General features: G+C 37.8%; 7 protein-coding genes, 1 long non-coding RNA gene, 1 other non-coding gene and 2 pseudogenes across 12 annotated transcripts; 4 read left to right on the top strand and 7 right to left on the bottom strand.

Moving 5' to 3' along the window:
* Nucleotides 1-738: 738 nt before the first annotated feature.
* On the bottom strand, nt 739-3,694 carry LOC104706197 (chaperonin 60 subunit alpha 2, chloroplastic). 2 transcript variants are annotated; one of them, XM_010422355.2, is made up of 9 exons: nt 3,495-3,694; nt 3,249-3,399; nt 3,038-3,159; nt 2,709-2,916; nt 2,467-2,612; nt 2,080-2,386; nt 1,750-2,000; nt 1,367-1,570; nt 739-1,283 (listed from the first exon to the last, which is right to left on the bottom strand). In XM_010422355.2, the coding sequence occupies exons 1-9, from the start codon at nt 3,543-3,545 to the stop codon at nt 993-995; spliced, it is 1,731 nt and encodes a 576-aa protein (XP_010420657.1). In that variant the 5' UTR covers nt 3,546-3,694; the 3' UTR covers nt 739-992. The 2 variants fall into 2 exon arrangements, with proteins under 2 accessions (XP_010420657.1, XP_010420658.1); XM_010422356.2 differs by having other exon boundaries at nt 3,024-3,159; nt 3,495-3,651.
* A 1,051-nt stretch (nt 3,695-4,745) lies between these two features.
* On the bottom strand, nt 4,746-6,012 carry LOC104706196 (glycine cleavage system H protein 2, mitochondrial). Its single transcript, XM_087463607.1, has 3 exons — nt 5,583-6,012; nt 5,227-5,489; nt 4,746-5,040 (listed from the first exon to the last, which is right to left on the bottom strand). The coding sequence occupies exons 1-3, from the start codon at nt 5,662-5,664 to the stop codon at nt 4,912-4,914; spliced, it is 474 nt and encodes a 157-aa protein (XP_087319733.1). The 5' UTR covers nt 5,665-6,012; the 3' UTR covers nt 4,746-4,911.
* Nucleotides 6,013-6,256: 244 nt separating this feature from the next.
* LOC104706194 (uncharacterized) lies at nt 6,257-7,068 on the top strand. Its single transcript, XR_015564613.1, has 2 exons — nt 6,257-6,440; nt 6,709-7,068. It is a non-coding gene; the product is annotated as an uncharacterized LOC104706194 (long non-coding RNA).
* Nucleotides 7,069-7,129: 61 nt separating this feature from the next.
* Nucleotides 7,130-9,431, top strand: LOC104706193 (serine/arginine-rich SC35-like splicing factor SCL28). Of its 2 annotated transcripts, XM_010422352.3 has the most exons (7): nt 7,130-7,451; nt 7,579-7,656; nt 7,905-8,069; nt 8,196-8,254; nt 8,366-8,405; nt 8,846-9,046; nt 9,220-9,431. In XM_010422352.3, the coding sequence occupies exons 1-7, from the start codon at nt 7,273-7,275 to the stop codon at nt 9,224-9,226; spliced, it is 729 nt and encodes a 242-aa protein (XP_010420654.2). In that variant the 5' UTR covers nt 7,130-7,272; the 3' UTR covers nt 9,227-9,431. The 2 variants fall into 2 exon arrangements, with proteins under 2 accessions (XP_010420654.2, XP_087318424.1); XM_087462298.1 differs by lacking the exon at nt 9,220-9,431 and having other exon boundaries at nt 7,144-7,451; nt 8,846-9,050.
* A 154-nt stretch (nt 9,432-9,585) lies between these two features.
* Nucleotides 9,586-11,582, bottom strand: LOC104706192 (NADH dehydrogenase [ubiquinone] 1 alpha subcomplex subunit 8-B). 2 transcript variants are annotated; one of them, XM_010422351.3, is made up of 3 exons: nt 11,207-11,582; nt 10,839-11,058; nt 9,586-9,918 (listed from the first exon to the last, which is right to left on the bottom strand). In XM_010422351.3, the coding sequence occupies exons 2-3, from the start codon at nt 11,024-11,026 to the stop codon at nt 9,786-9,788; spliced, it is 321 nt and encodes a 106-aa protein (XP_010420653.1). In that variant the 5' UTR covers nt 11,027-11,058; nt 11,207-11,582; the 3' UTR covers nt 9,586-9,785. The 2 variants fall into 2 exon arrangements, with proteins under 2 accessions (XP_010420653.1, XP_019083881.1); XM_019228336.2 differs by having other exon boundaries at nt 10,839-11,101; nt 11,207-11,317.
* On the top strand, nt 11,371-12,227 carry LOC104706191 (uncharacterized). The gene is made up of 2 exons (XM_019228983.2): nt 11,371-11,474; nt 11,855-12,227. Exon 2 carries the CDS (start codon nt 11,879-11,881, stop codon nt 12,053-12,055), a length of 177 nt encoding a protein of 58 aa, XP_019084528.2. The 5' UTR covers nt 11,371-11,474; nt 11,855-11,878; the 3' UTR covers nt 12,056-12,227.
* Nucleotides 12,228-12,426: 199 nt separating this feature from the next.
* Nucleotides 12,427-14,002, bottom strand: LOC104709220 (F-box/FBD/LRR-repeat protein At5g18770 pseudogene; annotated as a pseudogene).
* A 927-nt stretch (nt 14,003-14,929) lies between these two features.
* LOC104706190 (uncharacterized) lies at nt 14,930-17,810 on the top strand. The gene is made up of 8 exons (XM_010422350.3): nt 14,930-15,580; nt 15,801-16,169; nt 16,272-16,392; nt 16,584-16,896; nt 16,965-17,037; nt 17,143-17,233; nt 17,335-17,414; nt 17,522-17,810. Exons 1-8 carry the CDS (start codon nt 15,473-15,475, stop codon nt 17,654-17,656), a joined length of 1,290 nt encoding a protein of 429 aa, XP_010420652.2. The 5' UTR covers nt 14,930-15,472; the 3' UTR covers nt 17,657-17,810.
* Nucleotides 17,811-17,919: 109 nt separating this feature from the next.
* TRNAP-UGG (transfer RNA proline (anticodon UGG)) lies at nt 17,920-17,991 on the bottom strand. The gene has a single exon. It is a non-coding gene; the product is annotated as a tRNA-Pro (tRNA).
* A 148-nt stretch (nt 17,992-18,139) lies between these two features.
* LOC104706189 (uncharacterized) lies at nt 18,140-21,495 on the bottom strand. Its single transcript, XM_010422349.3, has 2 exons — nt 21,353-21,495; nt 18,140-21,086 (listed from the first exon to the last, which is right to left on the bottom strand). Exon 2 carries the CDS (start codon nt 21,034-21,036, stop codon nt 18,316-18,318), a length of 2,721 nt encoding a protein of 906 aa, XP_010420651.2. The 5' UTR covers nt 21,037-21,086; nt 21,353-21,495; the 3' UTR covers nt 18,140-18,315.
* A 1,880-nt stretch (nt 21,496-23,375) lies between these two features.
* LOC104709219 (uncharacterized) lies at nt 23,376-25,361 on the bottom strand (annotated as a pseudogene).
* Between the last annotated feature and the right edge of the window lie 272 nt (nt 25,362-25,633).

Here is a 25,633-nt window from a genome sequence, read left to right as displayed (position 1 = left end):
ATTTGAGCTGCGTGGGAGTGTGTCGGGGCGTGAGAGACACGCGTTGTATGGTGGCAGCACGTGATTGGTTGAAAGGAGAGTCGCGTGTAAGCTACGTGAATTTGAGGAAACCAAACTGTTCATCTATCGTTTTCGAAAACGACGCCGGATCAGTGTTACTTGGGACGTGAGCGACCCAAAGTGCCTCTTTTTTTTTTCTTCTCCCTTCTCCAACAAATAACGGTGGATTTTGGTCTTCTGATTTCCAAGTCATTACAATAATACTTACACCACCAGATTATAGACACGCGTCTCATCCGCCATGTGATTTTATATACCTCCTTTTGTACTATAATAATCATATATAGCTACTTTATTTCTTTATTGTGTTGAGTACTTTATATGACATGATTAAACAAATGACTTGGGGGGAATGAGAATATTATGGCCCAGTCTGGGCCTTGGAATAAATGTTGACACCATGACCAAATGAACCACCAACAGAAATTGATTGCCGAACAAAAAAAAAAAACCACCAACAGAGACTTGAGTTCGAGAGGGTTAGGTGATATTGAGAAGCCGAGTTCCTCTAGAATAAGAAGAAAGTTACCAAGTATTGATGGGTTGCTTAATATTGGAGTAGACTTTTGAGTACCATTGAAAATGCTTATTTGACTTAATCGTTGGCTTATTGGATGATGAAAACATTTGCATATACATTAAATAGAAGACATGTCGCTTTATAAGCACAAAATGAAATGGATATAAAACATATCTGTATATTAAAAAATTAAGGAATCAGGTTTTACAACGTAGTAATCTTGCTTTACAAGGCAATTTTCTTGCTTTGTCTGATAATTAATTGAGTCGAGAGAACAAGTTTGGCTTCCAGATTAAGCCACAATGATTCCAATAATCTTCTTTTTTTTTCATACTGTGCACATATCATTGCATCACCAGACAAAATTCTGCTGAAAGAGTTTGGTCTTTGTGCTTGTTACCTATTTTGGTGATTATGTGGTAGGTATGCCAGGAACTTGAGGAACGGCAGGTTTAGGCTGTTTGATTTTCTCCACGAGCACAGCTTGAGTCGTGAGAACTATCCCGGCAACAGAAACCGCATTTTGGAGGGCGAATCTTGAAACCCGACAAGGATCTGCTATTCCAGAGTTCAGAAGATCCTCATACCTTCCAGACATTGCGTTGTAACCACTTCTCCATTCGAGCTCTCTGGTTTTCTCCACTACAACTAATCCACCAACCCCGGCATTGGTTGCTATGGCCATTGCAGGTGCTGTGAGCGCCTGCAAACAAAAAGAGAAGCGACTTTTTAACGAAACCAGAATGGTTATGAAACAGGTTTGGTTTCGTCATTCAGTTTTCCTACCGTCGCTACAATGTCTGCACCTATCTGCTCATATAAATCTTCCAGTAAATTCTTCTTGATTCTCGGGATCTCATCTGAAAGATGAATATAAGTGGCACCACCACCTGGAACTATACCTTCTCTCATGGCTGCAAATGTAGCGTTCTTCGCGTCCTCTATTCTAAGTTTTCTGTCCTCAAGTTCTGTTTCAGTGTGTCCTCCCACCTGAATTAAGACAGTGTTAACCTGATATTTTCACGAGGACTCAAACGAACTATCAAGAGCTGAAGCAGTTTTTTTTTTTTTTTTTTTTGTGTCTTACTACGGTAGAAATTAAGTTCTGTTGACATCCCAAGTTGTTGCAGCATATTATAAACAAAAAAGGGGTTATCGTAAAATCGGACCTTTATTACAGCCACGCCTCCTGTGAGCTTAGCAATTCTCTCTGCGATCTTTTTTGAAAGATATGAATTATCTGTCTCAGCTAGATCCTTCTTCATCTGAGCAATTCTTGCCTGAATCTCCGGTTTAGTTGAATCGTCTGCAACTATAGTTGTCGAATTAGCTGTAATTATTACTCTCCGAGAAACACCCAGCTGGTCTGAAGTTGCTCCCATGAGAGACATGCCTAAATCTCCGGAAAGATAATCAGCTCCTGTTTTATATCATATGCCATGTTAGCAAGTGAAATATGTCGTGTGAAAATCAACATGGAAAGTACAGATGATTGGGACCTGTCATGAGTGCAATGTCTTGTAGCAAAGCCTTTTTCCCATCCAACATTCCTGGACATTTCACAACAGCAACATTAATCAAACCTTGCTTCTTGTTCACCACCAGTATCTCAAGCACTTCCGCGGAGATATCTTCTGCAATTATAAGGAGTGGAACACTCAGTTGTGAAGTTTTCTCCAGTAACGGAACTAATTCCTTGGCTGAAGTGATTTTCTGATCTGTCACAAGGATTTTAGCTTTGTCGAATTCCACAGTAGATTTCTCCTGGTTTGTGATGAAATGAGGAGACATGTAGCCCTTGTCAAACTGTACAAAAGAAATTTTCCTCATGAGACACAGTAACTCAATGGTTTGATAATCATAACTATGGAAAGTGTGAAACTAACCTTCATCCCTTCCTCAACTATAACAGACGTTTCTGATGTGGAAGATGATTCAATGGAGATGACGCCATCAGGGCCAATCTTTTCCACAGTTTCAGCAATCAAGTTCCCCACAAATTCATCGTTGCCAGCAGAGATTGAAGCCACAGCTACAGAACACAAGAATCCCTTTCAAATTATTCCAAAATTCGAAAAAATGAGGTCAAACCAAACTTAGCTATGGTAATAACTTAGTAGTAAGGAACCTTTAACATCACTCTTCCCTTTGACAGGAATACTTCTCATCATCAACACCCTGACCAACTCTTTAACAGTCTTGTTCATCCCATTCTTCACAGAAACAGCATTAGCTCCAAAAGCAATAGCCAAAGATCCAGCTTTGATCATTTCTCTAGCCAAAATGATTGCAGTTGTTGTCCCATCACCCGCTGACTCATTCATCTTAATCGCAACCTACATTACAAAGCATCCCCCCAAAGTTTCAGGTTTGCTGCTAATTCATTAAAGTTGGAACAAATGAACTAAACAAGGAGAAAGAGGGGAACGAATCATTTAGCCACCATGAATGAATAACCTCTTGAATTAACGTTGCTCCAGCGTTCTCAATCGTATCAGGAAGCTCAATAGATTTAGCAATGGTGACACCATCGTTAATAACTTTGATTGTGTCTTTTTCAGCTAGCACTACATTACGCCCTTCATATTCAAAAACAAAACATTTCAAGACTCAGTTCTTTATCAATTCCAAATGAAGCAATTCTAAATTCGGATTCAATGAGTCTCACCTCTAGGGCCTAAAGTAACGGAAACAGCATCAGCTAACTTATCAATACCGGCTTGTAGTGCTTCTCTGCTATCTTTACCGTAAAGTATCCTCTTGGATCCTGCTCTCACCACTGAGAATTTTCTCGGGTTGTTCCTCTGACCACTACGGCTCTACAAGAGCGAGAGGTAACTATTTCGGTAAGAAGAAAATAAGAAGATTCTCGGGGATAAGAAATGGTGGGGGAGGAGAGGAATTGAGGACTTACTGGAGAAATGATTGTCGGCGAGAAAGAAGACGGTGATACGGCGGCGAACATTTCGTCTCTTCCGTGTTATGGGAATAGGATGCGACGGAGGGGGTTTTAATTTGATGTTTGGGGTTTAGGTGAACGAGTTTTGTAAATTCGATTACCCGGGCGAGTCAAGGGACGAGTCAATTGTTTTATTTATTTTATAAGTTTGTTTTTTTTTCAGGAAAAGAAAAAACAGAAATGTATATTGAAAATGAAATTTTTTTTGATAAATATATTAGAGATTTTTAATTAAAAAAAAATATTTACAAATTCACATAATCTGTCTATGCAAATATGGACTCATTATTTTGGAGATTTCACCAGGTTCCTTTGGCGGATGTTTTTCCGTGGATCCTTTGATATATTTGGAAGGCTAGAAATAATAAATTTTTTAGCAATTTGGATTCCAACCCGCTAGCGATTTTGCGACTGACGGAGGAGGAAGCTAAACTTTGGTTTTTTGGCACAGGAAGAAACAACGGGACTACCTCCGCAAAGGGGTACCCGGTCGACTTCTGGTATCACGGTTAATGCTTTTACTGCGGATAGTAGACATGTAACTGGTTATCGATGTTTCGTGGATGAATCCTGAAAAGTGACAGGCCAGTATACCGACAGAGGATGGTATTGCACTTCCCCTGAGGGGGAATCTCCCACTATGGGTGCATCTAATCTTCGCCGTAGTCTTTCATCTCTCCATGCAGAAGTGGAAGCTCTAATTTGGGCAATGAGGTGCATGATTGGAGCGGATAACGAGAGTGTCGTCTTCCTCACTAACTGTTCTAACTTGGTGGAGATGGTGTCTTCGCCCTCCGAGTAGCCTGCATGCAAGACATATCTGGAAGAGATTGAATTAGACAAGGAGAAGTTCCTGTCTTTTTTCCTAATCTTAATTCTCCGTTCACAGAATGGTATTGCAAACAAGTTGGCGCGTCGCGCTAGAATAGAGTCATATCACATTACCTATGTAAACGTTTTTCCTTGTAATTGGCTCATGTGAGCCGATCTTGTAAGCTGTTGTCCAAAAAAAAAAGTCACATAATACTTGTGAGTTAATTATTTGTTTATTTTAAGCAAAGGTTAATCTTCTTGATTTATTAAGGTTAACCAAAGTATAATTAGTTAGTAAAATTTTTAAAAAATATACCAAATTGTTCTTGATTTAATCTGATTTCATTATTGTATAGTTCAAGGAACGCCAATAATTTTGATTAAACCAATCTGAATGCCAAAGCTTTTTGTTATTATTAAGGCCAGTAAAATAAACATCAAAGCCCGAGAAGGAGAGAGACTTCTCTCTTGATTTCATGTATTTGACACAAATGGATTTTTCCGACCATGTAGCTGACAGTGAAATGCTTAGACAAACAGAACAAAACTAGAAGAAGGCTCAGTGCTTGGCATCTTCTTCTTCGCAGAACTTGGAGTACTTGTCTGAATCCATTAGTTTCTTCACTTCCCCTGCATCACTAAGCTCCACTTTCATGATCCATCCTTCTTCATATGGGCTCGAGTTCACCTGTCAATCCAACATAACCAAGAATCTCACCACTTACGCACATTACATACATCAGCTAAACTGTCAGGGAATCGAATTAAGAATCAAAGAATGTCACTCAAGAAACGAATTTACTTAGCGATATGCATCCCAAGTTAATATCGAATCTGACGATAATGCTGATGAGGAAAGTAAAAAAGAACTCACCAAAGCAGGGGACTCGGAAAGGTCCTTATTGACTTGAAGGACCTTACCAGAGATTGGTGAATTGATATCACTAGTAGCTTTGACGCTTTCGACAGCGCCAAAACTCTCACCTTGAGACACAGAACGTCCCACATCAGGCAACTCTACATAGACAACGTCTCCTAAATGCTCTTGAGCGTGATCCGTTATACCAACCGTCGCTTTATTCCCTTCAATCTTCACCCATTCATGTGAATCCGCGTATTTCAGATCCTTTAATACCACTATTTACACCAGAAAAATCAGATAAATCCGATTAGATCAATAAAGGCACACAATCAAAACCGATTAAAAAAAAAAAAGAGATCAGGAGTCACCGGAAGAAAACGCTCGATGGGACAACGAGATCCTGAGATGAGAAGCAATCCTAGAAGAAGCCAACATCAATGTCAAAGCCATTTTTTTTTTTTTTTGCTTTCGTCGGCTGGTGAAATGGTGTATAACAAAAGAGCTGATACACAAATACTGAGAGTGCAGTCACAGAACCGGTGATTAGTAATATTCTATTATTCGACAAAAAGGGGTTGGTGGATTTTGCTTTTTGGCTTATAAAACATTATTATGGTACATTGGTACTAATGATAATGAAAGTAAAATTTAACATGTACTACTAAGTTTGTGAACATAGGGGCAAAAATTCTGAAATTAATTTAGTTTTAGTCGGAGATGCATAAGCTTGTTGTAGTTAGAGGGGTGTTGTCGCCGTAATTATTATCCTATCCCTTAATTGACAAATTCTTAAATAGCAGGAGCAGGGTACTAAATTGTGTTGAGTTATATACTTCATCTAGATTTTCACTTCTTTCTTTTCTTCAAAAACATTAACGTGTGTATCATAATCGAATTGACACAGTCAGAGGAAAATGTCAACCAATATTTTTATGATTCATAGATGAGATTCTTTGTTTTTAAGATAAAGTCATTGAGATGTCAAATCTCTCAACCGATCAAAAAGGAGAAAAGTTGAGATATTCCGATCAGATAAATATTTTCAAGGTATAATGAGTAAGTGGAGAGAAATTGTTACTTATGGAATGTGCGTAAATAAGATCAATGGAGAGCCGAAAGACCACTGTAGGCATTTTCTTGCCGGCGGAGAGGAAGGAACGCCCGAGGCTTTCTTCTGTAGTGGCTGCGGTTGCCATGTATGTTTTCATTGGAAATATGTTAAAAAGGTTCGTACACCGATCACATAATTGTTAACTCGATTAATGTAGATAATTTTGGACTTTACATTAATTTTTTGTAGATCTTAAATCTTCTTAAAAATCACTTTACAATACCATGAATTTGCATTGGACCGGATCATTTTTTTTGGTTTAATCAAACGTGCACCGAACTGATTGATCATATGATGTACTTACATGACCGATTCCAACTTAGTAGCAAGGTCACATGATCCACAAATTTGATAATGTGCTAATACGTTGTATACTTGGACAGGAGATTGATATGTCAACTGCGATAGTAAAATACGGAAAATGCTTGAAAAACCATATGGCTCACATGGGAGGTCGTTGCTCACTAGATGGTTGCGGCGAATTCATGGCAGCCGGCGAAGAAGGAACCCCAGAGGCTCTCTCTTGTTCCGCATGTGGCTGCCACCGCAGTTTTCACGATAAAGATTACTTGTAGCTAAAAATTTACCTCACCACTAGTTTATTCTTAAGAGTATCTTATCTTTGTGAATTGTGATCATGTATTGTGTGTGTAACTCCCAAATCATTTGTATCATTCAAATTTTGTGACTTTAAAATTATTTCATCAGTTCCCTCAAATATATTAAGCCCATTATATTTAAAATTCTGTAAGCCCATAGTATTAAAAAATTTGTAAGCCCAAAGACCGTAGGCAAAGCAGCTTCCGGCAAGTGTTGTTGTTTTGAAACTCTCCGACAGTGTCGTCGATTGCATCCTCTCTCCCTCCAAATTTCACTTCCTAATTCACATTCTTGCTGCCACAGAGAGAATAGGGTTAGGGTTTGTTTTTGACGAAATTTCTCTCGAGATGGCTAGAGCGAGGAGCCGGAGCAGAAGCTATAGTCCCCGTCCTCGTCACAAGTCACCACCGCGGGACCGTAAAACCACCTACGACGATAATCGCCACCGTGAACGCCTGTCATCTCGCGACCACGAATCTTCTGATCCTTCTGGTTTGCTCATCCGTAATCTCCCTCTCGATGCTAGGTCTCCTCTTTCCCTACCTCTCTCTCTCTATTGTTCATCGGCATGTGTGTGGATTTTAAACGATATTGTTTAATCGGCTCAAATTTCTGAAATGTTTGCTCGTTTTTTTTTTTTTTTGTTTATTCAGACCGAACGATCTTAGGGATTCGTTTAAGCGGTTTGGTCCGCTCAAGGACATATACCTGCCGAGGAATTATTATACTGGGTATGTTTCAACCTTTGTCTCTAATTGTAATCACTAGATGCTTATAGTTAATGTTTCATATATGAGCTTTAGCTTTTGTTGGTTGACAACGTAAACGGATTCTGAGAATTCACATTACAAATAATTATGTTGATAACCTAATCGCTAGATAAAACTAGTTTTTATTGGGAATTTTTGGTGTTTTTTTCAAGTAGGTGGTGTTGTCTGAGCAGGTACCTATAACGATTTGATGATGTTTTGTGGTTTAGGGAGCCGAGAGGGTTTGGATTTGTTAAGTACCGTTATGCTGAAGATGCTGCTGAGGCGATGAAGCGAATGAATCACAAAGTTATTGGTGGGCGTGAGATAACCATTGTTTTTGCTGAGGAGAACCGTAAAACTCCACAAGAAATGCGTACAACTATCCATTCGAGGTAGAAAATCTGTTTTTTTTTTCCTTTTTTTTCTTGTAGCTATATCAAATTTTTCCCCTGTAAATGTGAATGCGTCAGTGCGTCGTTGTATGTGGTTACTTACAACTTCTATTTGGTTTAATATAGTGGTCGACATGGGGACTACAAGAGGACTTCACACAGATCACCAAGGCACAGATATCGTTGTAAGTAGCTTCTTGACCTGCTTTTAATTTCTTTATTTTTATATGTCTCAGGACGACAGCAGTTTATGGTTAGATAAAATACCTCCTGACCAGTCCTTTCTTGTTTATCAGCTCATTCACGTTCGCGTTCTCCTCCAAGGCTAGATTCAAGGTTTGATTCTCATCTTTTACACTTGTGTCATTGTGTGTGCTCACTTTCTTTTTGATAAGACTCTTGGAACTCGTTAATGTGAAAATGTGAATGCAAATGGCACTCATTCCTAGGCGTGCATGTTGTCTGCTAGTTGTATGTGGATGAAACAATGAGAAGGCACAAAGTGGAGACTTATAAGTTGATAAGTCTTGTAGAAACATGTTTATCTTGGGTGTTTTCCTCTTAAAACCTAAACCTGGATAGTTATTTCATCAAATATCATCTTCATCACTCACCAGTTTTGGTTACCTAGAGCTTGAATACCATTCGGTCAACTGGTTATATATAAGTTGATAAGTCTTGTAGAAACATGTTTGCATTCTTTGTGTGTTCTGTGTTTAGGAAAGGTTAGTTTTCTCTGTATGTAAGAGATTATAATCCTTTTTTTTCTTTGGCAGACACAGTAAAGCAAGAGAGGATGATTTGTACTCTCCTCCAAGGTCAAGATCTATTTCTCGTTCTCCTTTGCCCCGCAAGGAGAGGAAAGACAAGTCTTATAATGTGTCCCAAAGCCCAAGGAGAAACCGTAGAAGTCGTGAAGAGGTGCTTACTCCAATAAGGTCTCGTAGTCTGTCAAGGTCCCGTTCTCGATCCTTGAGGTAAAGAAATAGCTGCATTTATTATATTTAATCAAGATGCCTCTCTGGTTCTACGACTAGAGCCAGCATCATTGACATCACTTTGTTTTTTTTGTCTAAAACTGTCTTTGGCTCACATTAAACTCTCTTATCTCTAATAACATGTGTGATGACGTTATGGTGTTTCTTTGCAGTCGTTGATAAACAAGAACAAGTGTATTTCTATGATGGTCTTCTGGCTTTGAAGAAGACAGCTTTCTTAGTGAAACACTAGAATCCTAAGTTTGATGGGTTTGACTACCTTTTTGCTCTTTTGTTTGTTTGTTTGTTTCGTTCTTATATAACACAGCTCAATTTCATTTGTAAAGAAGTCTTCAATATTCTCGAAAAGGCCTATTTAACTAAAGTCTATACTGTTTGACAAAAAGAAAAAACTAAAGTCTAGACTTTGCCTTTCTCTGTGTAAGTTCATCAGTAGGCGTCTTAATAATCCACAAGCCTAATCACTGCATTACTTTCTAACAACCAATTATTTCATCGGGAAATCCATTCTGTGCTGATTGATTAAAGAACCATTATATTGAACAACGAAAATTGAGTCACTCGGTTGTCTTTGAGAAGTCGCTACAAAAGCATTTGAGAAGAAAAAATGGGATGACAACAAACAAGAGAGAGTGAGTAAAGCTCGTTCAAAAATGAACACCTTTGCTTTATTAGAAGATACAAATTAAAAACATAACAAGAGACCTTGTTGTGATTCTCATTTCAAGGGACAAACTTTCTCGAAGGCTTCTTGCTCTTTCCTACACAGATCAAACTCGTTTGTGTAGTAATACATACACCCAACATAATCATCCATCTCCTTTTGGCACTTCTGGTGAAGATCCTTCAGCCTGCAAAATCCATATCAAAACAAAATTAACGCTTCACAGGAGAAACCATATAAGTCTAAATATGGACTAAACATCATAATCTAAGGTCCCAGTGGTGCAGATCGATGGTCACTATGCTTGATGGGTTCAAAAATGTTTTTATGGTTGGACACTATTATTACAGCACTGGATCATTGTATAAGTAAGTAAATAACTTGTCAACAATAAAGCTACGTTTTAGACCAACACTCCAAGGAAGCAAATGGTTTCTTAATAGCTTTTAGTTAAGGAAAATAACATGAGTTGGACAACATTCGAGAGCGATATACGAAATGTAAATAGCCTAAGTTCGAAATACATTGTAGAGTGAGATGTGTGAAATGCAGAAAATACATGGCATGCCGCATAAATTATACACAATTCAAGCATATCGCAATGCCGACTATGCCTAGTATAGCTCTTCTGAACTCTAAATCATATGAAAAAAACAATGACTCGTTGATTTTTTTGTGTGTTCAAAAGTTCAAACTACTTGAGCTCCATGAGAAGAAAAAACAAAGAATTCATGGCTGATATAGATGACAATAAAACTTCCACAACTAGATGTTTGTGTTTTTGCTTTATGATCTCATGCTCATGGCTAAAGCCCTGTTGGAAAGAGATTCGGCAGAATTGTCACAACAGCTATGTTCACATACTTCAGCTCAATTAGTTTACAGTCTTGCTCAATAGACCTAAATCCAATCCCTACAGGTCCTCCTAATCTCGTGAAATTTCGAAGCTTACACATTATGACTAGAGAACCCCTAAATCAAACCATTTGATTACACAATCAATATCTTCGTCAAAATAATCATAAGGCTACCTCAACACAATTAACAACCAAAGAGAGCCAAAAACAGAGTGAAAACGAAAAAAAAAAATGAGCAGAGAAAACGTACAATCCAAGAACGCAGCGAGTGACGTCACGACCTTTGTCGAGGCACTTCTCGGGGTTAGGATCATTCTTCTTGCATTTGAGGAAAGCAACGTTCTCAGGCATACATCGCATACCTATATGCTTCGCTGACGCCGTCAACACCGCAGAAGTAGGGATCGGGTTCCCCGTCGCGTCCACCGCACTCGACATCGCTCAACAAACAAACAAAAAATTCGAAATCCCTAAACCAAAAATCCGAAATGGAGAAACCAAAATTAATCCAATCTAATCGCAATCCCGAGAAGAAGAAAAAAAAAAACAAAATCAAAATCAGAATCCAAACAACAAACTAACAAGAGTAAAAGGAGCAGAGAACGAACATTGTCATACCTTTTCAATGGATCGATTTGGATCTTCGTCTTCTTCTTCTCTACTGAGTACAATCGGAATAGAAGAGAGAGAGAGAGAAAACAAAACCAGGTAAGTAGCTGAGACAACAATGGGCCACGATGGGCCTAATTAGAGCCAAAATACTTAATGGGCCGAGAATAAAACTATCTTTCATCATCAGAAAGACTGAAAGAGTGTGCCTAATTTTTCACTCCCGTTTCATCTCTCTGCCGTCGTATCGCCGCCGTCTGGTCGCCTTCTTTCATCCGTAAGTTTCCGATGCTTCGTCTCTGTATTTGATCTTCTGTGAGTGATTCGGTGAATTCTGATGTTTCGTTTTGTGATTTAGCGCAAAGCTTTCTTGCACCATTTCTTCGATTTGATTGAATGATCTAGGCCTTTTAAAAAACAACGTCATTGCATCTTTTTTGTTAGTTCACCGGAACATCTCGAATGCTATTTTGGGGTAAATCAATTTTGGTCATTTGCTTTGAAAATCTGGAAACCAAAAAAAAAAACAAATGTGTAAATTTTGAAAAAGGTTTGGTCTTTTCTTTTTAGGTTTGTCTGAGTTTTTTTAAGGTCGCATGATGTAAATATTGAATTGAGAATTTGATTGTTAATGATGGAATTCATATATGGTTGTAGAGTGTTTTGAAGTGAAGAAGAAAAATGGGGGACAAGAGGAAGAAGACGTTCATGTTCATCCGTCTTGTGTCAGCTGCTGGAACTGGATTCTTCTATGTCAAGAGGAAGAGTACCAAGGGACTTCTTGAGAAGCTCGAGTTCCGTAAGTACGATCCTCGAGTCAACCGTCATGTCCTCTTCACTGAGCAGAAGATGAAGTGACAGGGATTAAAAACTCTACATTTCAAGAACCAACCAAGTAGTTTTACTTCTTATCAAAATCAAATAACTTGTCAGGTTCAGTCTTGAGGTTTAAGACTTTGTAAGTTTCATGATTACTGTCTCAGGAGGGTTTATAAAAAAAAAAAAAAGCAAAAGACTCTTATCACCAAAATCTTGCTGTCAAAGAATGACTAATTGACACAAACTATATAGAATAAAACTTATATAAATCATCATATCGATCTATGTTATTATTTATCGCATCAAAGAATTCGAATCAAATGAATCTTCAAGGCACAGGTGAGAGACACTTTTTTGCTGCTAGGACTCGAATGGTGAGTTTTTCTAGAGTACTACTGTCTTTGGAGTTTCTAATGAGTTGTTTTAAGAATGACAAATTGACACAAATTAGAGCGTCTTGGTATTTCAAAGAGTTGTTTCAAGACACCACGCTTGTGTTTGTTTCGAGTACGCTCATGATCCAAACGTAGCGCAAGCTTCTTGAGTGTTGCTGAGTTCTCCAGAAAGTATCTAACCAGTTCCAGTTCAGTTGCTTTCTGCGTGATCGGGCTTTCGATGTCAACAGATTCAAGGGACGATACCAAACAACGAGGTAACACAGCCGGAGGAGGTCCAGATTTCTCTTCCTCTATACTGTAAGGTAACAGTTTCTGCAATAAATTAACAAAAAAATCGACAAAAGTCCAAACCATAAATCAGTAAATTTTGTATACAAAAAAACAAAAACTTCTTTAAGAACTCAAGTTAAAGAGTTGCGAAGTTTAAACAAAATCATCACCATGGTAAGGTATTTCAGATTTGGGCAGCTTTCAAGAACTGATGGCACCAATTTCGGAGAGGCCTCTGAGGGCATAGAAACGCACAAACGGGACATGTCATGAAATTTGGGTAATGGGTTGAAGTCCCTGTTAATTTGGATGCACTGCCAAACAAACAAAAAAAAGAAGAAAAAAACAGCAAGTAAGAGACTAACAGAAAGAGAGATATATGAAGTAACTAAAATATGACGTATATTGTGAATAAATATTATACCATAAGAGTATCCCATGAGATGATCATCTCCCCCGCACATGAAAAATTGTTGAAAAAATTATGGACGATACTCCTTTGCCACAAGTTATTATCAGTAGAATCAAAGGTCACATCAATATCAACCTTGATGGAAGCACCCATATTGGTTATTTTGCAGTTTCTGCAATGGCATCCATTGAGACTCAGATATTTGAGTCTAGGAGCATCGATCACAACTGCTTCTCCGTATGGAACGTTACTAATCGAACCACAAAGTGTTAGAGATAAGCTCTTTAATGACTTTGAATAGACGCGAATGTCTCCTACATCATCAGTTGTCCTGTTTGATATTATTACTAGTTCTTCAAGAACCGGAGAGCATGAGACTAGCATTACTACAGCGTCATTTGTGGGAAACTGAACATACTCTAAGTGCATAATCTTGAGACATGGTAAGGAAAGAGACCCGAAATCATTCAACCGAACCATATGGAGCCTTATGCATACCAATGCCTCACACACAGAAAGGGTTAATGGTATCAACTGTATCCAATACATGCGATTCACAACTTCGAAACGTTGAATCTTGTGCTTAAGAACTCGACTAAGACACGGCTCAAACACAGATTCCTTAAAGCCCAGGACATGTCTCACAACGTTTAACTTGAATTCAGACAAGTTTGATCCGTTTTGGAACTTATCGAGAAAACTCACACATGTATCGTAATTTGGGAAGTCAGAGATGTTCAACTCTAATCTAGGAACCCGTAGCCAAAAATATCTCCATCTAGAAGACAAAACACTTGTCCTAACAACATCCTTAAGCGTAAACGAGTCAAGTATCAGCCATAGCAACTCTTCGGGTAATGAGCTTATCCTGTTTTCCCCACTTGATCTACCAACTCCGCGTTCCATAGATTTTTGTTTGTGGTTCAAGTCTATCGATTTTATAAACCCTAAGCAATTTCTCAGAATTTAACTATAGAATTCCCAACCAATCATAGCCCTTAGTTTGATCGTTTACACTAAACGTAGCAGTGTTACGTAGATCAGAAAGAATCAAAAGGAAACACGAACAACAAGAGTCTTAAGCATACAGGGAGCTTTTGTTAATTAGGTACTAATTTACTGGCGATCGTAAATTTCGTCGGAGAGACTACTAGCGACAGACGCCACAGACCTAGCAAATTTACTGTGTGCTAAGTAAATAATAAAACATTAGTATTTGTCTCTTTGCATATAGAGGTTTATTTATACAAATATGTACATTTAAATAAAATAAAATAATATGTACATTATATATATATATATATATTAGATTGTATAATTTATGGTTTTATATCATAAAATAATCTAGTAAATTAGAAAATAATTAATTTAGTTTTTGATGTTCTAGCCCGGCTCTTTTTTTTTTTCTTTTTTTCTAGGCAAATATTTTTAGTCCAATCCAAATATATTACAAATGTGCTATTTGGACTGAGACCGGGTCGACCTAATAATTGATGACACGGGTCTGAGTCCTTGAATATATAAGTGAATGTACTATGTATACTATACTCTCTTCTTTTGTGTTGGTAAGTGAGATAATGATAGGACATAATTTCCTCGTACAAACTTTGACAATTAATAAAAAAAAAAAAAACGAAGTTAATTGTGTTGATGGCATATAACTTAATAATCTTTATAAGCTTTTGACCTCAAAAAAAAAAAAAAATCAATAAATAAATAAAAAGAGAGATACAAACTGCATTGTGTAAACGCATGCATCTCATCTATTTGGGTGTGAGATCTCTTAATCATCATCAGCATATAAGAAGACACTTACAGTATTTGTAAGGAATTATGTAATGTAGAGTCATGCGATCCATTAATTATCTTTTGCTTTGATCATTCTTGTTTATCGATGCTTATTTATACCCTAGGCTATTTAAGAAGCAGAAGACTCTCTCAAGTCTCAAATTGCATTGTTTGTTTGTTGGTCTTGTAGAGTCTTCTGCTTCTTAAAACGCGAACTAGAGTCTTCTGCAGGTTCAAGTCTCAGATTCTTCCATATTAATTCAGGTTTAGACTCTAGAGTGTTTGGGTTTGACTAATTTATTTTGTTTACTTAAAATTATATATATAAAAAAAACAAACAAAGGTAATTGGAGCATAATAATTAATAAGTTTGACTGATTTTTTTTACCTTCTTTTTTTACTTTAATACAATTGACTGAAAGAGCAGTAAATGCTAGATTCTCTGAAGAAGCATGCACACTTCAATCTTTACCAGAAAATAAACGACAATTTTTTTTTTCTCAAATCCCTCTTCTAAGATTTGCTTCTTCTCCCCCTTGGCTCTGATTCTATTTTGGAGTTCGATCAAACTTGCTTTCGATTATAATAATGGAAGAATCTTCAATTCAACCGCTCAGAACTTGTGTTCCCGCTAATGGTTCTTCATCGTCATCTTCTTCCACTCCTCCTCCTTCTACTTCTTCTTCTTCTTCTCAGGTATTCGAAATTTTGAGTTTTTATTGGGTTTTAGTTGTATATTGCTGAATCGCTAAAAAAAAAAAACCCAAGATTTAAATTTTCTTAGCTCAATTCAACTTGTTTCGTTTCGTTTGTGGTTATGATGAGATTGGATTCTCAAAACTTATGCTTCCTTGTAAAATTGTTAGAAAAGGTTCTGTATTGTACCATTCTTGAGATTTTTTTTTTAAATCACCAGGTTAAAGAACAAGAATCTCCTACTGAAGGTGATGATGGTGTCTCCAGATCTCAACCAAGTACTGGAAGCCAATTGGATGATGTTTCAATCCAAATACCACCAAAAGGACCTATGCCCACTTTAGGAATCTTGCGGAACTTGAGTCTTAAAAGGAAGTCTTCTCTACCTAACTACGAGAGAAGACTGCTACTGAGTCCTAGTGTTTCAGAAACCAGCAGTGAAAAGCCTCTTGTTGCAAGTTCCATCACTTCGCCTTATTGGAAAAGGTGTTTGTCACTTCCTTCTACGAATGCTGCTAGATTGTCAATGGCTGCATCTACTCCTCCTGTTTCAGCTGTTGTGGTTCATAGTGAACAACCTAAATCTAATGTGAGTTCTTTTCATGTCTGTGTGTAGAAGGATTTGTAATGTTTGTTTTCGTAAAGTAACTTCTTTTCAAGAGTGTAAAGATTGGAGTTTTGTTTGGTGCAGAAAGATAGTGTTCATGCATCAGTTTCAAGATCCTTGTCCATGCCCGGGAGAAACAAAGTCATTGTACGAGCTGTTTCTTTTGACGATAACAAGAATCACATTTCGAACGAAGCAAGTGGCGGTATGTTCTATTGAGCTCATTTTTCTTTTTCTTTTGGTGGTTGCTTTATGAATCCATGGGAAGGCTGAGTGTTGGAATAGATTGATTCACTAGAAGCTTTATCAATTCCAAGAAATTTGATTGTCCTTTGATCAGTGAAACGCCAAGTTCACACTCTTATGTTCCTTCTTTCATCTGTTTTTGATTGGCAGATCAAATCACTCCGGTTCCCGCAGAAGAAACAGAAGAGGAAATCCCTGAAGAAGAAGCAGTTTGCAGGATTTGTCTTGATGTGTGCGAAGAAGGTAACACACTGAAAATGGAATGCAGTTGCAAAGGTGACCTCAGACTCGTTCACGAACACTGTGCCATTAAGTGGTTTAGTACAAAGGGAACGCGAACCTGCGATGTTTGCAGACAAGAAGTCCGAAACTTACCAGTGATTTTGCTTCGTGTACCAACAATTAATCAACTCACCAATAGACGGGAACTCACTCAGCAGAGTTCACATCCACAAACCATAAGGTAACAGACGCTTTAAGATTGTATTTGTTTAATAAATCTAACAATTGACGATCGAATAAGTTGTGCAGTGTTGGGCAAGAGTTTGTAGTACTTGTACTCATTAGCACCGTCTGCTACTTCTTCTTCCTTGAACATTTACTGGTAATGCTTCCTTTTTCTTACCCTGAGTATATCGTTACAGAGATCTATCTTTCATTACAAAGATTACCTTTCATTACATAACATGGAATCTTATTTGTTTCGTAGATTCGTGACTTGAAGTCACAAGCAATCTTTGTCGCAGCGCCATTTTCATTCACCTTAGCTCTCTTAGCCTCAACTTTTGCCGTCATCCTCGGTATGATACTACTCCCTCTAGAAAATTTCCAATATCTTTTATTCGTCTCCTAACAGGCTAACACAAATATATACTGTTGATTGTTACCTCCGGACTCACAGCAATCAGAGAATACATATGGACATACGCCGCTCTGGAGTTTGCATTAGTGGCCTTACTTGTTCATCTGTTATATGCTACAGTAAGTAATACTAAAACCATATGTTTTAAGCAAAATTCTTAAACACTTAATCTCAGACCTCCCTATTGAAACATATTACTCATGAAAAGATCTCTTTTTTTTTCCAGCTTGAGGTGCCGGTTATCTATGCAATGCTTTTCGCGGGGATTATGGGTTTCGGGATAGCAATGGGCTTAAACTTGTTGTGCATTTGTTATTCCTCTCACCGTGTGCGGTTTCCGCAGAATCCAAACTTGGTGTAAAAGAAAGTGTCTTCCTTTTTTAAGTTTCTTCTATTCTTATAGCTTGGATAGTTGGATATGAAAGGGCAAATTGCTGAATAGATAGATTGGTTTGTTGTACTTTTGTATGTGAAGATACATTTTTTGTGAATGAGGAGATCAGATTTTACTTCTTTTTGAATGTCTCTTGGTTCAAAAATCTTTTGAGAGTTTAGGAGATCGGCTTGTGAGAAGTGTTTCTTACTAAATAAGTAAATATCTTTAAAATGTTCCAAAAATATAATGGGGCGTTCCGAGAATCGAACTCGGGACCTCTCGCACCCAAAGCGAGAATCATACCACTAGACCAAACGCCCTTATTGCTTCATAGTAGCATTAAATCTGTATCTATCTTCACTGACCTGACTTACGTTTTGCATCAACCTAAACGAGAAAGAACGAAAGTTGAGAGAGAAGTTAACAGACATTTACACAACTTATGAAACAAAGCAAGAGGCACAAATATGTGAAAATGGGGGTTTCAACATAATGTTTCCATAGTTTTAAGTCGACTAAAAAAACTGGAATTAGACACATGTTTTGGATGGAACTGAAAACTACACATTTCGACAAAATGTAAAAGCCATTACGACCAAGTACCAACTACTAACAAAGAAATTAACCTTCCTATCAGAAATAGTCTAAGATCTGCGCAAGTGATGGGGCAACGCACTTGGATCGAGCTCAAGATAGCCTCTAAGAGTACCATCTCTCTCTCCAGTCAAGCGGAATGCAGGAACACAATGAGAGAATCTCAACAATTCACACCTCGGGATCTTCTTCTTCACATCGATGCCTCCTTCCAGTTTTTCCTTGAATACCGAAATTAACCCATCCACCCGTTCCAACATCATAACCTCTATGTTGCTCTCATTCTCATCAAGAACTTCAACAACCTCGTATTCACACTTCTTCAAGCTTGCGGCCTTGATTGTTACACTCCAGTTCTTGTACATTGCCCAAATTTCACCGGTCTTGGGGAGGACAATGTACTCGTCTTTCCTGAAATGCTGTTGTTCTGCCTTAATCTGTTGTGAGAAACCAGCCACAGTAGTGAGCGTCTCGTCCCGGCCTTCCTTCAGAATAAAATTTCCGCAACTAACTGGCATTTGTTTGTCTCGCCACTGTGCAACGTTCTCAAGAAGTGGTTTTGGCTCTAGCAGGCTGATCTGCAATTTGAATACCGGCCTCCATACTATGTGCTGAATCTTGGCGTAACACTTGGGCAAGTCATTCTCTTTTCTGTTCAATGACCATATTTGGCCAGGTGCAAACTTCCCCTCTAATCTATCAGCACTGAAGTTGTGGAACTGAAAATTAGGAATGACCATACAGTCTGGCTCAGATGAAGGCTGAGAGCAATGATGTACTTGGGTAGACTTGGCAGCTTCTCGTAAGACAGGGACAGGTTCGTCTTCAATCTTATGTGGTATTGCAGCTGTATCGAGCTCATAAGAACCAACGGGAACTCCATCCCGTTCTTTTCCAGTCAATTTGGTTGAAGGAACTCTGTGGGAGAATCTAAGCAACTCATGAGGAGAAATCTGAAATGTGTATGATCCACCACCACCACCCGGTACAACTCGACAAAAGACACTTGCAAAGCCTTTTATTTTACGCAAGAACGCAACGTCTATTGCAACGCCTTCAACATATTCTGACAGAATCTCAACAAACTCATACTCATACTCATGCTCATGGGAAGAACGCGGGCGACCAGAAGACCAATTGATGTTCCAGTTCTTGAAGAGAGCCCATGTTTCTCCTATTCTTGGGTATACCATGACACTATCATTCCTGCTTCCTGTTCTGCAGTGAATCAGATGAGAGAACGATGGAGTTTCATTTGTGTTCATTCCTTCACCAAGTTTGAACTTACCAACAGAGATGGGCAAGTTTTGGCGAACCCACTTTATTGCTTTCTCATCATCTGGTGTTGCCTCTAGCCATTGTATTTTGAGCATGAAACTAGGTTTCCTTATGACTTTTTTGATGATGGCATAGAAACGAGGCATTCGACCCATGTCATCATACATTGCCCATGTCTGACCAGCTTTGAAACACATTACTTCCCTCGACAGCTCAAAGTTAGTGAAATCAGGATCTTCACACTCAAAAATCTCTGCATCTGATGCACTCCTTGAACTTGAACCCTTTGCTGCATTACAGGCATCAGAAACACGAGAGCTTCCCACTTGGTCTTCTTTTATCTTCTTCTTCCTGTTTATACCGTTTGGTAAGGTTTCTGTAAACTGTTGGTTCTCATGTGATTTCTTTCCGACATCAGACTCGTCAGCACTTTCTGCATCCTCTTTTTCTTTATCGCTCTTATTCTCTTTATATGAAACCTGCTGCTTGTTACGGACTGACCTCCGTGAATGCTGTCCATCAGTAGACCCTGAATCTTTTCCACCAGCTGGACCTTCGTTGCACTCAATGCTACTCTCACTGCAAGAGCTGTCACTGGATTGGACCATCTTCTTCCTCTTTCTCTTTCCATTGGTGTTCTCAGCAGAAGTACCCGAGTGTTTTGCTCTAGCATTCTCTTTACTTGAGGAAACCTTGGCAGAGTTCTCCGGCTGCTTCTCCGATGCCTTGGCTGCCTCTTGAGTTGGAGCCTTGCTCTTTTGGAAAGATGCAAAAGTCGTCTGAACTGGTGGACCAGGGAAAGTTTCTTGAAAAGCAGTGTATTGCTTACTGCAGCTCAAACAACTCATTAGTTTGTCGAGAAATTCCCTCTGTAACTCATACTTCCTGCTACAAAAGGGGCACGAGGTACAAAAGGTCGAGCTAGCATCAAACCCAGTTGGTTGAGGTTGAGGTGGTTTTTTCTGGTGTTCAGGCATCTTCCGAGTTGTTGTGGCATTATTGACATTGGTCTGGAAAACACGCTGAGTGGGAAAAGGTCTGGCCTGGGCTTGTTGGGGTTGAAACGTAGGTGATGGTGCAGCAGGCCTTCTGAATACGGGTTTTCGTCTCATGTCATGAAGACTCCTTTTACTTTTGTTCAAAAGAAGCGTCTTAGCTTCCCCGATGATCTTGAAAGCAGATTCAGCACCAGGGAATTTGTTTTTGTCAGGATGAAGATTAAGGGCAAGATTCTTAAACTGTTTATTGATGGTATTGTCATCTGCACTTTGCTCGACTTGAAGAATCTTGTACCAATCAGTCTCATCCCCAGATTTCTCCAATACTGCACAATGCACATCACACACCATAATCATTCGAGAAACAACATTCTCAAGAGTTGCATCCATTTTCTGAGCCTTGTTTGCAATTCTACGAGCAGTTGTGAAATCTGACTTGCTCATGTAAGTTTCTGCTAGTTCTTTGGCTCGAAGAGCCTCATCTTTGTTACTCATACTTCAAAAAAACAACCCAGATTTCAAAATCTAGTCTCTTTGCTAAAACCCTACATAGACAAATTCGAATTTAGCACTGTAATAACATCAAAAATAAAATAAAAAAATGAAACAGCCAAAACAAAGTATTCCAACAAAAACACACAAACAGATTCAATTCAGACATAAGGAACACAGTAGAAATGAGGCGAATTTGTCCGAGACGAAGGTGAAATAATAATGGGCATTTGTCATAACCAAAGACTACATTATAGAGAAGACTAAACGATTTCAGGAATCAAAAACGAGAACTGAAGAGTGAGAGAGAGAGACTCACCGGAGTATGGAGAAAGGGAGAGAGAGAGAGGCACCGTCAAAGCTCACGTCGATGCAGTTAACTGCCTCTTTGACTGAAATCTGTCGTCGTCTTCGTTTGTGGGGGAACACCTCACAGTTTATATGCTTCTCTGGTTTTACTGTAATTTTTAGCAATTTTAAGGTCATGATAACTTTTTTATTTTTCTATATTTGCGTTAAAGCCCCTCAAATATAGCTAAATTACTACTAATTTGTGAATAAAAGAGTAATTTGGTAATTTTCTTTACATTGAAAATGACATTTATATCCAATTTTGGATATAAAAGTCTTTTTCTGATAAAAGTTTGATGTTGTAGTTTTAGGGTTTTGAGTAAAATGTCTCATTCAAATATAGAAAATCGAAACAAATTATAGTATATCTTTCGATAAATTTATTTTAAAAATATTTCATAAATTAAGATCGAACAAATATAATCAACGGTTACAAAAAAAAATCTCTATAAATTAACAATGTTGAGATGATGAAAATCTTTTAATTTATCGATACATAATAATTATTAATTCATAGAGAGAATTGTCAGTTTTGGATTTTTTGTTTTAAAATTAGTTTAAAGAAGATTTAATTAAAAAAATTATTGAATCAGGTACAAGGAAAACAAGAATAATAATGTATTGAATATGACTCAAGAATAATAATAATATTTTTGTTAGAAACAAACTCTAACATAAATTAATGTAGATTTCGGAAAAAATAACAAAGATTAGAGAACATCTTTTACATTGCTTATTTGCTTATGAGACATTATTATCCAAAATCTCAAAACTCAATATTTCAATATAAAAATAATGAAATAAAAATAATTAAGTAAATCCTTGTATCTATAATATGCAATTAATCTATAGTTAAATTAATAATAAAAAAATATTACAGTTATTTTGGCAAAAATTGTGAGTAAGTGTGTAGATTATGTACATCATCCGTCATTAATTTTGCATTGTTAAATGATTTTCAAAGATTCTTTTGATCCGCTTAATCCAAGACATGACTTTAAAGGGAAAAAAATATATGGTTGACTGTAGAGTTGATTTCAAACTATTTTTTCAACTAAAACATATTCATCTAGAATTCTAATTATGTATATGAGTGCTTATTTCATATTAATTTGTTCACCTAAGTATAATTTCTCAGCACTACTCAATGTAATTTTTTTTAGTGTAGTGTTCTTCGCTTAGTTTATATTTTGTGCTTTTGAGTTCAAAATTCAAATCAATGGTCATAAACTAAACATGCATTTTCTCTCCAACATCTACAACACCAACTCTACAAGTTATAAAAGAATAGTTTGAGTTTAGTTCTTAGTGGCTAATATTTTTAATTTCATACTTTCCAAAGTTCAGTTTCATAAGCATGAACTTGAACTTGCAATTTCTTTAGTTTTATAAAGATGTATTTTAGCTTTTTTTTTTTTTTTTTAAGAAAATCCATTTTTCGGTTTCCACAATAAAATAATCTAAACAAAATTCATATCAAAATTATTTTTTAGAAAGATTGGTTAATATATGCTAAAAACTAACAAATGAAAATTGTTTTATTAATCTAGGCCATGTTCATTAACTAAAAAAAAGCTTAAGCTATTTGACCAAGCCGAGCATCTCTTTTGTTATGAATTGTTTTAAATTAAAATTGTTTTATTAATCTAGGCCATGTTAAAATTGTTTCGGAAAAACGAGCATGAGCCAACCGTTTGACCAAGCCGATTTCGATCAATTTAAACCCTGATGAGAAATTTATAACAAGAAGGGAATCAGTAAGCTGCTGAAATCAGTTAAGGCTTTAAAACCTGAAACGTACTAAAACCATAATTTAAGCTTCTTCCACCAAACGTACTAAATTACAGAGAAGAACATACTCTACATCATGGTGAAAGTCTTAAGGTACTAAAAACCAAAAACAACAAACCCCTTTTCACTAATTGCACCAAAATCTAACAAAAAGGAAACCTTGGCGCTTCCTGTCCCTTTTTTTCACTTACTTCCTCTGTTCAACAGTGTATAACGTTAAAAGGTGTTGCCCTATGATCAACACTTAAAAACTCTTTCAACTCTCCATGCATCTCTTTTGTTACACGCGAAGCAGGAACCTTATTCGAGAATCTGATTCTTTCCGACCTTGGGATCGTAAATATTGGTTCCGACCCATCCGCCTCGTTATAAGTATACTCCGTGCATGCCTTAAACAACATATTCTCACTTTCAAAATCATCAACATCATGAACGTATTCATACTCCAGCAGTTGGACCTTATAATCCAAAGTGTCATCAAGAATTTCAACCATGTCATAAAGACCAAATTCCATGTCTTCAACATCAGTATGACTACTCCAGTATCTGTATATCACCCAAACTTCACCAATCTTGGGGAGAATGGTATACTCAGTGCCATCCATGGAGGTTCGAGGAATTATCTGATGTGAAACCTCACTTGGGGTGATTATTTCGAGTACTTTCCTTGCGTAGAATGTTCCACAACCAACAGGCATTTGCTTGTCCACCCATTCCATAACATCCTTAGGGCACCTAGTAGCCTTTAGCCTACCTACGTGTAGTTTAATCACAGGATCCTGCTCAAGTGCCTGAGTAAAAGTGATCTTTATGAAGGAGAAGCCAAGAGATTCCAAAGTGGATCAGACTAAGCCCAACAACACTCAATCAACGAAGTCCAGCAAACCCAATACGAGACAAGAGATGAGACGATGGTCACATGAAGACAAGAAGAAGGACAAAACAAAGGAATCTTTGTACCTCCAAGTCGTTGCAAATGCAGAGGTTGCAGGCTGTCACAAGGCTCTGCAAATAGAGACAAAGAACGGCTTCGACGCTCTAACCCTCCTCTCTGAGGATGACATGTGTCATTGAGAACTAGGTTTAGCAATGTCTCAATCCTTGTATAAATAGATGATGAGAAACATTGTAAACTTCAAGAGAGTATAATCAGAAATAAGAAATAACTTTCTTCACCGTTTATCCAATTTCTATAATCTTCTGAATCCTACCATAGTACAGAGGCAATTCATCGTCACCACTGTAAAATGACCAAATCTGGCCAGTCTTAAATACCTTCTCCTTGCAAACAAAGTAGACGGCTTGGCGTTTGGACTTTATATCACGCTCAGAGTTTGAAGGCACGATGATCTCCTCGATTGCTTCTGGTAACGCAGCTTGGTCCAGCTCGTACGCATCTTTTGGCACACCTAGTCCTTCAACTCCAGTAAGTTTGAAGGAAGGAACCCTATGGGAGAACCGATACAAACTGTGAGGTAAAATACGAAATATACCTTCATAACCAGTTCCCATTCGGAAGAACACACTAGCAAACCCTTTTGCTTTATGCAAGTATGCAACAAATACACCACCTTCATCAGCGTAATCTGACAGAATCTCGACAAATTCATACTCAAATTTGTGGTGAGAATCTGGCTCTGAAGACCACTTCATATCCCAGTTCTTGAAAAGCGCCCATGTCTCTCCTTTTTTAGGAGATACACTAAAATGACAGGTGTTGATGAAACGACAAGTAATGCTGAAACAACGAGTGTTGCTTAGTTCATTGCAATGGATAACATGTGAAAATATGGAACGATCTTTTGTGCTTTTATTTTCCCCAAGCCTGAACTTACCAACAGAAACAGGCAAGTCTTCTTCAAACCATAGCATCTCTTTCTCATCATGTGGATCTGGCTCTAGATATGTGATCCTAAGCCCGAATGAAGGAGCTGAAACTTTTCTGATCTGAGCATACAGTCTAGGCATCCCATTCTTTGTATTATAAAGAGCTCAAGTCTGACCCACAGCAAAGTTTACTTCTTCCCGCAGCTTATCAAAGTCGTTAAACTTTAGACCAGCACATTCAGAAGTGTTTGGTTGTACTGCAACTTCTGAACTTGTATCACATAAACCAAAGTTATTATCTGCCTCAGGATTCTGACAGCTCCCACTTGACCATTCCTGTCCATGGCATTTGGCAATGTTTCTTTGCAAACATCAACCTCAAGGAATTGCTTTCCGCTTCCAGACACTTCTCTTGCACCTCCAAAACCATCTGCCACAATTCTATTGCCAGTATTACTTAGATTTACAATAATATCTTCATACTTACTTCCATCCTCAGTGTTAACCATTTCACCATTCCTCGGAAAACGCACCCACTAAACGATCAGTGCGTTTCAAAAAAAAACGACCATCGCAAATTCATGGGTAAGCCGACCATCGCGTGTCACACCTATATAATAAAACCGAGTTC

The sequence above is a fragment of the Camelina sativa genome, chromosome 8 (assembly GCF_030686135.1).
Source record: "Camelina sativa cultivar CO46 ecotype springtype chromosome 8, ASM3068613v1".
Classification (NCBI taxonomy): Eukaryota; Viridiplantae; Streptophyta; class Magnoliopsida; order Brassicales; family Brassicaceae; genus Camelina; species Camelina sativa.
Note: the sequence above shows the minus strand (reverse complement) of the source record. Positions and strands in the feature narration are given on the sequence as shown.

Coding starts and splice junctions, on each gene's coding strand:
- LOC104706196 (XM_087463607.1), bottom strand. CDS start 5,664: ATGGCTTTGACATTGATGTTGGCTTCTTCTAGGATTGCTTCTCATCTC. Junction 5,490..5,582: donor CCATCGAGCGTTTTCTTCCG/GTGACTCCTGAT, acceptor TGGTGTAAATAG/TGGTATTAAAGGATCTGAAA. Junction 5,041..5,226: donor TTTCCGAGTCCCCTGCTTTG/GTGAGTTCTTTT, acceptor TTGGATTGACAG/GTGAACTCGAGCCCATATGA.
- LOC104706190 (XM_010422350.3), top strand. CDS start 15,473: ATGGAAGAATCTTCAATTCAACCGCTCAGAACTTGTGTTCCCGCTAAT. Junction 16,897..16,964: donor TCACATCCACAAACCATAAG/GTAACAGACGCT, acceptor TAAGTTGTGCAG/TGTTGGGCAAGAGTTTGTAG. Junction 17,415..17,521: donor TTCATCTGTTATATGCTACA/GTAAGTAATACT, acceptor TTTTTTTTCCAG/CTTGAGGTGCCGGTTATCTA.
- LOC104706192 (XM_010422351.3), bottom strand. CDS start 11,026: ATGTCGAGTGCGGTGGACGCGACGGGGAACCCGATCCCTACTTCTGCG. Junction 9,919..10,838: donor ACTCGCTGCGTTCTTGGATT/GTACGTTTTCTC, acceptor TGGATTTTGCAG/GCTGAAGGATCTTCACCAGA.
- LOC104706197 (XM_010422355.2), bottom strand. CDS start 3,545: ATGTTCGCCGCCGTATCACCGTCTTCTTTCTCGCCGACAATCATTTCT. Junction 2,917..3,037: donor GAGCAACGTTAATTCAAGAG/GTTATTCATTCA, acceptor TTTGTAATGTAG/GTTGCGATTAAGATGAATGA. Junction 1,571..1,749: donor GAGGCGTGGCTGTAATAAAG/GTCCGATTTTAC, acceptor GTCTTAATTCAG/GTGGGAGGACACACTGAAAC.
- LOC104706189 (XM_010422349.3), bottom strand. CDS start 21,036: ATGAGTAACAAAGATGAGGCTCTTCGAGCCAAAGAACTAGCAGAAACT.
- LOC104706191 (XM_019228983.2), top strand. CDS start 11,879: ATGGGGGACAAGAGGAAGAAGACGTTCATGTTCATCCGTCTTGTGTCA.
- LOC104706193 (XM_010422352.3), top strand. CDS start 7,273: ATGGCTAGAGCGAGGAGCCGGAGCAGAAGCTATAGTCCCCGTCCTCGT. Junction 7,452..7,578: donor AATCTCCCTCTCGATGCTAG/GTCTCCTCTTTC, acceptor TTGTTTATTCAG/ACCGAACGATCTTAGGGATT. Junction 8,070..8,195: donor CGTACAACTATCCATTCGAG/GTAGAAAATCTG, acceptor GGTTTAATATAG/TGGTCGACATGGGGACTACA.